The 8,722-nt window shown below is 64.1% G+C and overlaps 1 protein-coding gene across 2 annotated transcripts; it reads right to left on the bottom strand.

The window, feature by feature from the left end:
* Positions 1–8,448, bottom strand: LFNG (LFNG O-fucosylpeptide 3-beta-N-acetylglucosaminyltransferase). 2 transcript variants are annotated; one of them, XM_032459908.1, is made up of 8 exons: positions 7,880–8,448; positions 3,479–3,527; positions 2,906–3,005; positions 2,640–2,793; positions 2,439–2,524; positions 1,833–1,998; positions 1,255–1,340; positions 1–1,130 (listed from the first exon to the last, which is right to left on the bottom strand). In XM_032459908.1, the coding sequence occupies exons 1-8, from the start codon at positions 8,306–8,308 to the stop codon at positions 1,064–1,066; spliced, it is 1,137 nt and encodes a 378-aa protein (XP_032315799.1). In that variant the 5' UTR covers positions 8,309–8,448; the 3' UTR covers positions 1–1,063. The 2 variants fall into 2 exon arrangements, with proteins under 2 accessions (XP_032315799.1, XP_014421349.2); XM_014565863.2 differs by having other exon boundaries at positions 2,643–2,793.
* Between the last annotated feature and the right edge of the window lie 274 nt (positions 8,449–8,722).

Below are 8,722 nucleotides of genomic sequence, written 5' to 3'. Positions count from 1 at the left end.
TGCCCCAAAGAGCATCTTTATTCACAGCAAAGGACGTCACCATAGCAACACACTTCAATTCCCTGAGAACTTTTCCCTTATCATTCACTTTCCTAGCTATGTCTTTGCAGAAAGAAAAACAGAAGACAAAACATGCCCCACTGGCCAGGTGCGCCGAGCTGGGCTGGTGGGAGACAGGTTCTGTGCGGGAGGTGGGCAGGAAGAGGCCAGATTCCACGACATATAAATACACAGAGTGTCAGACATTTCCATCAGCTTTAACAGCAAAGATGTCCCAAGTTTGGCTTCTGCTTTTTCTGATCCACAGAAAAGATAAAAATAACAGCCTTCCCCACCACCCCCCCGAAAAGAAAGGTCAAAAACACCCTACCTTTTACCCCCCCCTTTGAAAAACAAGCACAGTGAAAAATACTGTCACAATATTTACAGACACACCCAGTATGGGCGACTTTCTCTCTACTTCAGAGAGGAGATAAAATGCTCAGCTGGCTCCCCATCACAAAGGGAAGACAGCTGAGAGGGCCAGGCAGACCCCTGCCCCGGGGGGTGCTACACCTCCCCCACTGCCAGGCCACTGGGGCTGCCATTACGCTGAACCGCAGGGCCCAGGCCAGAGCTCAGCAGGGGGACCCAGCGTGAGCTGTCCTGGGGGCTCCGAGGCAGGAGCGGGATCCCAGGGTGCAGGAGTCCCCCGCGCAGGGCCTGCCTAGGAGGGAAGGGCCCTGCACAGCGCTGCAGAGTGGCCCCCGGTCCCCACACTGCCCAAAGACCTCAGAGTAATAATAAAACCACCCTCAGAGTGACCCCTGACGTAAAAGTCCTTCTGGGACGTGGGCCCGGAGCCGCTACCCGGCGGAGCAGGGGAAAACGGACAGGTGGCACTTTGCCTGCTCCTCGGCGGCGCAGAGCCGCCCAGCAGTCTGCTACACGGATGGGCACACAGTACACACACCTGCACAGCCCTGGGGGAGCCTCGAATGCCGAGGCCAGGGCAGCACAACAGGGTTCCCCGGGCCCTTTGGATACCAGGGGTGCCCGGGGACAGGGTTTCGGCCACAAGCTGCTAGAAGGTGGCAGTGCGGGGACACCAGGGTGTGTCCGGGTACAGGTGGCAGTGGATGGAGCGGAACCTGTGGGGACAGAGTCGGGGGCTGAGCTCACAGCACCAGGCCCTCCTAGCCGTGCTGCTTAACTGCAGGAGACCCCAGGGGACCCGATGTAAGCCAGCCCCCATCTGGGCCTCCATTTCCTCACCTGGATGGGTCAGCCTCCACAGAGAAGGGCCCCTTAATGTGGACAGCGTTCCGCTTGCTTTCAAACATGCCGTAGCTCAAGGTCACCTGCAGAGAGAGGGACAGAGTGATGCCGGGAGGGGTCCCAATGCCCCCCACCCCAGCTCTGCCCAAGGCTGGCGTGTGGCTCTGAATGAGGGAACAGGCTTGCCTTCTGCACACCCTCAGACCAAGAAGGAAGGTCTGTGAGCCGTGTGGCACCACGCCCCCTGCTCTGCACACTCCAGAGATCATGTCCAAGGTGGACTCAGCTAGTCCTTGCCAGAGAGCAGCTACTGACCCGGGGGACCCAACAGGCACCGACCACGTGTCCCACTGAGACAGAAGGTGGGAAGGATGCACTACAGGACCTGCGTGGGGGACGTGGGTGCCTGGCTGGCAGCTGACAGCAGGGCCTTTCCTGACCCATTTAGAACAGTGACCCCACCTCCTCCCCACCTCCCCCCATCTCCTCCCTTCCTCCCTCCCATCGGCCCCTCCCCTCCTCTCTCAGCCCCTTCTCAGTCCCAAGCCCCTTCCTGAGCACCTGGGGAGGCACACCTGCTCATGGAGCTCGGAGGTGGGCACCTGCTGCAGGTTCTCCAGGTGGGAGTGGAAGAGCCCGCTGCGGACGAGAGGCACGCCCAGCAAGGCCTCCACGATGTAGCCGATGGTGCAGTCGTCCGGCAGCCGGATCCGCTCGGCCGTGCTCATGAAGTGGCCTCCACTGTGGGAGGGAAGCACCAGAGTGAGCAGAGGCAGGAGCTGGGCAGGACCCCGTTGGGCAGAGTGTCGTATGGAGTGCTTGGCCAGGCTCAGAGAGGAGGTGGATGTGCCTGGCGGGGCAGCCTGCAGACCAGTCTGTGTCCCTAATGGGCTCGCACGCTGGCAGCTCCCCACCTCCCTGAGCCCCAGAACGCTCCCCTCCTCCGTACCAGCCTGATGATTCTCTGTGAGTCGGGGGTCACCAGGTGCAGGAAGGGGTCCCGCCCAACCTGGGTGCTGACCACCCAGAGCAGTGGCTGGTGGGCAGTGGTAGGGACGACTCCACCTGCCAGTGCACGTGAGGCTGGGCTTACTGCTGCAGGGAAGACGAACCAAGCCAGGCCCCGCCATAGGGGAACCCTGGGACCTGGGGCAGCCTCACTGGGGCCCCAGGGCACTCACCTGGCCCATGGGCTCATCTTCAGGGCTAGCCCTCGGCTGATACAGAAGCCAGCCCCACCCGTGGCAAACCAGAAGTGGACAGGACGCTGTGGGAGGGAGAACGTGGTGAGACCCCCCAGACCCTCTCTCCCTGCGCCTGTAAACTGCAGGGACACCTCCAGCCTCCTCCCCTGGACAGGCCTGTGTGGCTGGAACACTCACCACCTTGTTCTCGCTGACCCTCTCCGTGGCCTGGATGGGCCTGTCCAGGCTGGGCTTGCCGAGGTAGACGTCCTGCGTGTGCGGGTAGCTGGCCAGCAGCCTCAGCAAGGCCCGCACGTTCACGTAGTTATCATCATCCACGTGGCAGAACCACCTGGGCGAGGCAGGGCCGTCAGGGAGGGCATGGCGGGGCGGCGGGGGGGCTGCCAGGACAGGAGCCCGAGGAGGGGACGCTCCCTGGGCCCCAGCCAAAGGCCAGCACTCACTTCCTCCCCGACTCGATGAAGCGGTCGTACTCCACGGCCATCTTGCAGGACAGCGCCTGTCGGCTGTGGGCAGCGGAGCAGTTGGTGTTGACCACATTGCCTGCGGACAAGGGGAGGGGCTGTGAGCGGGTCGGAGACAGTTCAGAGAGGGCAGCCTAGCCTGGGGTGACACGGCAGGCGGGCCGAGTGAGAGCAGAGCAGGCCAGGGTGGGTGGCCGTCTGTCCCCGGGCGCCCTGGGTCCACGCTGTGCCTGCAGCGGCACCCCGCCCTGCCCTACTGGAGAGGACCCAGGCCTGGTGATCCCCGCCGGCGCCCCGCCCGCCCCTGTCCATTCAGGCCGCTGTTTCCCAGCACCAGCCACCTGTTGCCGCCAGAGCAGCTCAAAGAGCTCCGGGAGCTGAAAGGGCCTCATTTGCATAAGAATTGGGGGTGGGGGCGAGTGGTGGGACAGGGCATTGAGCAAACCCGCTGAGTAAACTGCCCTCCCAGGCCCGTGATCTCGGTGGCCTCTCCCGAGGGGAGGGTTTCCTCTGGGGTGGAGCCCCCCTCGCCTCCCCACGTCCAGGGCTCACCCGTGCGCCTGGCCAGGGCTTCATCTTCCCCGTCCGTGAAAATGAACGTCTGCAGGGAGAAATACGGCCTTGAACAGGCAGCTCTGTGCCCCCACCCCTGTCCACTGCAGGGTCCAGGGCTGGGCACCCCAGGGCTTCACGGGACCCCTCTGTCATGCCACTGCCCCACCCTTCTCTGGGCCTCAATTTCCCCCTGTGCAGAGTGGGGCTCAGGTGCTTAGCCTGAGTGGAAGTGGGTCAGGGGCTCAGGCAGACCCCACCCCCGACCTCGACAGCTGGGCCCAAGGTCACCCGGCAGCTGTGCAGGCACGAGCCAGGTGGGGTGCCCCGCCCACGCGCCAGGTAACAGGCTCCTGGCCCGCCCTGCGCACCTGGTGGGGCACACACCCTTACTGACACAGTGCCCGGCCTGTGGGAGGGGGCAGAGGGCGGTGGGGGGACGGGCAGAGGAGGTCGGCTTTGGGAAGCCAAGTCTCAATCAGTGGGGGACAAAGGCCTCTGCTGGGCGTCTGCCAAGCACTGTCGGACAAAGGGCCCGGAGGGAGGATGAATCACCAGGCATTGTCCGCCAGCTTTGTCCTGGGCCGCGCGGCAAGGGGAACTCAGCCGCGTTAAGCGGGAGTGGCCTAGCGGCCCATTACCATACAGCTGGCCTGGTTAACTGGGCCGGGCTGGGCGCAAGGTCCAGCGGGCAGGGGTGCGGCCACAGCCCTGCAGTCCTCCGGGCTGGGCCCTCAAGCTGGGCCCCTCGCACCCCTAACTGTGTGACCAGCCAGCTGAGCTGGTCACCTTCTCTGAGCCAAAGCAGTCTCCGGGTTCTAAGGGGGTGCCGTCCATCAGCGGGCTTGAGGCAGGAAACCACACATGCCCCAGTGCAGGGATCAGTGTCCCCAGCACCCGGGCAGCCAGGCACCCCCGCCGGCTGCTCAGACAAGGAAACCCGGGCTCGCAGACAGGCCTCACTCAAGGCCACAGCAAGGCTCCACCTGTGCCGGCACAGGGCCACCCCTGCCAGGATTGCTCCGCGGAAGAGGGGGGCCGACAGAGAGGGACCAGGAGCTGCCGGCGCCCGCCTGGGCTGGTCGGCACACGGGGAGGAATGTTCCCTCCTCTGGCTGGCCCGCCCAGCACGTGCCGCCCAGAGCACCCAGGCGGGGCTGAGTGCAAAGCTGGGGGCCCAGTGGCGGGTCCTCTGAGCACAGGCAGCAGGAGAAACCCCCACATCCATGCCCGCCAGGCCTCGGTTTCCTTCTGTGCACAGATGGGTCCAAGGGAGGAGCCAGCATGCGCAGAGAGCAGTACACCCCCAGGGACCTGGGGGACCCACCCCAACCGGCAGCCCCGGCTCCTTGCCCAGCCTGACCCCAGACGCTGGCCCATGCTGGGGCAAGGCCACCGGCTGGGTGGGCCTAGAGCTAAGAGGGGTGGCAGGCTCATTCTGCACCCTCTCCACACATGCACCCTCTCCTTCCAGAGCAGACACCCCAGGGCAGCCCACACGCACAGACTCGCATCCAGCCCCCCGCCCGCTCCCCAGCACCTCAGCCCAGGAATGCCGTGGGAGGCTGAGGCCGGCCAGTGCAGACGCGCCGTTGCCGCCACTGGATTAAAAGGAAAATGCTTTCTTAATGAGATCAAGCAAGGCCTGTTCTCCCGCGCTTTGGTGGTGCCCTAAAAACCCAGCCCAAGGCTATGGAGATTAAAGTCACCTTTGTTCAGTGAGGAGTACTTGGAGGGGTGGGGCTGTGGGGGTGTGAGGGTGCTGGGCCTCCTGTCTCCCCACAACAGAGCAACCAGGAGGGAAGGTTTGGGCTGCCTGGCCACAGGCCTCACCCACTGCTCAGAGCCTCAGTTTCCCCCTCTGTGCAATGGGCATAACCAGAGCTCACATAAGCCCCAAGCAAAATGCCAAGAACAGTTCTCTTCCTGCTTCTCCCTAACGGCCCTGGGAGGAGGGCACCGTTACTAACCGCGGGCACAAATGGGGAAACTGAGGCCCAGAGGGGCAGCCCCCAGCCTGCGGTTGTACCGGGGACAGAGGTGGTGCTAGTCCATCTCAGCTGCTCCTTTCTAGGAGCGAGAACCCCTCAGACCCCTCCCCACTTCCCTGACAACAGCAGAGCTGGCGGAGGGCGGGCGGGGGGCACCCACAGGAAGCAGCATTGTTCCTGGAGCCGCGATTCAAAGAAACACAGGATGCCAAGCTCTCCCCCCAACAATTGTGGCTGCTGCGGTGGCAGCCACAGCAGCCTGGCCCACTCCTGGGAGGGATGGGGGAGGAACGTGTCGGCCAAAGGCCCGGCCGCTCATCCTGGACTTCAAGGCCTGTCGTGGTGTGGCCCCTGCTGACCACCCCCGCCCAGGTCACTCCAGTGGCTAGAAGTTTCTGGCACATCCCCCAGGCCCGTGCTCATGATGCCCAACTGCCCTTTCAGGGCATTTTCTACTCCCAGTCTAGCTCAAATGGCACCTCCTCCAGGAAGCCCCTCCCTCCCCAGCATGGGTCAGATGCCCACTTCCAGCTCACACAGCCTCTCTGGGTTTCCCCCTAGTGCAACCCTGACTTCCTTGAGTCTCCCCGGTCAGACAGGGTCTGAATCACCCTGCACAGGGCTGGGAAAGGAGGATCCTCTGTTTTGAAAGAGTTTCAAGGACCCCTCCCCTACAGTACACGGTAAGAGGGGCTCTTGCTTGCTGTGACACATGAACTGATTGTTGGGGCAGCTTCAGCCTCTCCTGGGTGGGGTCAGCTGGCAAAAAGGAAACCTGAATTGCCCTTCAGCAGGAAGCTAAGGGTCCAAGGGAATGACAGCCCCCACCCGGGTTCTGAGTGCCCCACCGTGCTCATTCCCCACACCCAGGTCTTGCCAGTCCTCTTTTACAGCACCTTATTGGAAGGGCAATGCTTTCTCTATTTCAGAGATAAGGAGACTGAGGGTCAGAGAAGCCCTAGGTCTTGTCCAAGGCCACCTAGCTCACAGGGACTGGCACCTGAGACCGACCACATCCCCTCTGCTGGAGAAAGCCCCCAAAGCCCAAGATGGGAGGTGTGAGAACTGGTGGCAGCCCAGAGGGGGCTGAACACTGCCGAAGGTCACACAGCGGGGAGGCAGAGTCCCGGAGTGTGGTGCCTGGCTCAGGGATGGTGCCCCGCAAGTGCTGTCACTCAGGGATGTGGGGGGGCCCCACAGGCCCTCATCTCCAGGCAACCTGAGTGGCCAGCACGCCGGCGGCGGTTCCCATGGAGCACATAGCTGCACACAAGAGGCCGGACGCCTTTCTCCACTGGAGAAAGGGGCTTTGTTACCTTGCCCAAGCGGCCGGCGTGAGAGCCGCCCGGCGCTGGGAATCCTAACGGCCCAGCAGCCAAACAAAACCCGCGGCCCCCGCGGCCCCCTCCCGCCAGCCTGCTGAGCCCCTGGGAAAGGGACGCTGCGTTCCCAGGAGGCTGCCTTGGGGTTCCCAGGGCCCCCTCCCCAAGCTTGGACTAGAAAGGACCCTGCCCTCCTAGCCTCCATCATGACCTCACCAGGATCCTGCCCCCAAAACAGGCTCAGCCAGGCCAGAAGGCCCCCAGACCTCAAGGGTTCAAATCAGGAGGAAGAGGTGTGGAGTCTTCTCTGAGACCCCACCTGGGTCAAGGGTCCTTCACCCTCACCTCAAATGCCCAGTTAGTCCCTTGAATATCCCAGCTTGGGGGTGTTCCCCCACCACCGCTGCCTGAGCAGGGTTCACACTCTGCCCCTGTCCTGCCCCAACCCAACGGTCCTGCTGCAGCCTGGAGGCAGATTTTCAAAGTGAGGTGTGTCTTTATTATGTGTGTGTGTAGGAAGTCGATGCTCAGCCAGGATGTACTAAGCACAGGGTTCCAGGCTCCAGACTCCTGCACTGTGGAGAGAAGGCCCCCAAACAGACCTCGAAACCCAGCGCTCTCTCATTCCCTCAAATCCAGAATGTCTTCAGCACTGATCTGTCCCCCACTCCATTGCAAAGGTTGTGCCCAGGGGTCCTAACCCCCACTCCACCGTGAGGAAAGTTCTCCTCCCAGGGAAGGATCTGAGCTCAGGGCGGATGCCCCACGCAGAATCTGCCTTAGGAAGGTTTGGGGACAAGAATTCCCTATTAATTAGTTCCAGTGTTTGAGGGGCCAAAAGCATCGCAGGGCACCAACCCTAAGCACTGGTGGCTGGTGGAGGGTCAGTGTGGGCCACCCAGCGCCCTGGAGGTTGGCTGGGGACCATCCCCAGTTGGGGCTCTCACAACAGTGTGATGGGGAGGGTGGCCCCACCAGGCAAACTGGGCTGGAAGGGGATCATCACCCCTAGATATTCCCAGTGGCTAGAGAGAGATACAGCCTGTGCCTTCTCCCCAGCCCGCCTGCCCAGGCCGCGGGGGGCTCACCATCTCCTTGTGGCGTGAGATCCACGTCTCCAGCAGCAGGTCGAGGCGCGCGCGGTGAAACTTTTTGGTGGTCTTGACGGCGATGAAGACGTCGTGCGGCGCTAGCGACTCGGCCGGGGGCCGCGGATGGCTGTCGGAGGGGCGGGGGGCGCCCCCGGGCGGTGGGCCCGCGTCCCTACGCGCGCGGGTCAGCAGGCTGAAGTACTCGGACAGACTGTGCACCTCGCGGACGAGCGCCCGGGGCCCCGCTGCCGCCTCCAGTCCGGGCCCCGGGACCACCCCCGAGGGGCCCGCCAGGCTGCGCAGCGCACGCCGACCGCGCTCGGCGGGCACCGGGGGCGGTGGCGGGTCGGCCGTGAGCACTAGCAGGCAGGCAAGCAGCGCTCCCGCCAGCGCCAGCAGCAGGCGTCGGCCGCAGCGCTTGAGCATGGTGGGGTGGCGGCCGCGCGGTGCGCCCTGCCCGGCACACCAGCGCCGAAGCTCCGCGCCCCCTGGGCAAGTTCAGCTGTGCAAGGCCCGAGTCCCGCGCTCTTAAACCTCCCCAGAGTGGCTCCGCCCCCGAGGGCGGGGCGCTCCATGAGGCCCCGCCCCCAACACGAGCTCACTGGCTCCAGGGCCCTGGGGCGGGGCCTCGCCGGGTTGCCCGCGACACCCGGCAGCACCCACGTGGGGCCACGGCGGGGGTCTGGGAACTGAAGGGCCGTTGCCTTGGGCTCCCGCCCCCTGTGCGCACGTGCACGCCCCGCTCCGCCCGGATCTCCCCTAATGGGCAGCCGCGGGGCGTGGGGATTTGGGCCCGCCCCGCCCTGGTGGCCCTGAAGGGGAAACCGAGGCTAGCGCAGC

The sequence above is a fragment of the Camelus ferus genome, chromosome 18 (assembly GCF_009834535.1).
Source record: "Camelus ferus isolate YT-003-E chromosome 18, BCGSAC_Cfer_1.0, whole genome shotgun sequence".
In the NCBI taxonomy this organism is placed as follows: Eukaryota; Metazoa; Chordata; class Mammalia; order Artiodactyla; family Camelidae; genus Camelus; species Camelus ferus.
This window is presented reverse-complemented; position numbering and strand designations above follow the sequence as displayed.

What these genes read in the sequence shown, in the direction of transcription:
- LFNG (XM_032459908.1), bottom strand. Translation starts at nt 8,308, where the DNA reads ATGCTCAAGCGCTGCGGCCGACGCCTGCTGCTGGCGCTGGCGGGAGCG. An exon ending in AGCCCTGGCCAGGCGCACGG is followed by an intron (nt 3,006 to 3,478) that starts GTGAGCCCTGGA and finishes CCTTGTCCGCAG; the next exon opens with GCAATGTGGTCAACACCAAC. An exon ending in GTGGAGGCTGACCCATCCAG is followed by an intron (nt 1,131 to 1,254) that starts GTGAGGAAATGG and finishes CTGTCCCCACAG; the next exon opens with GTTCCGCTCCATCCACTGCC.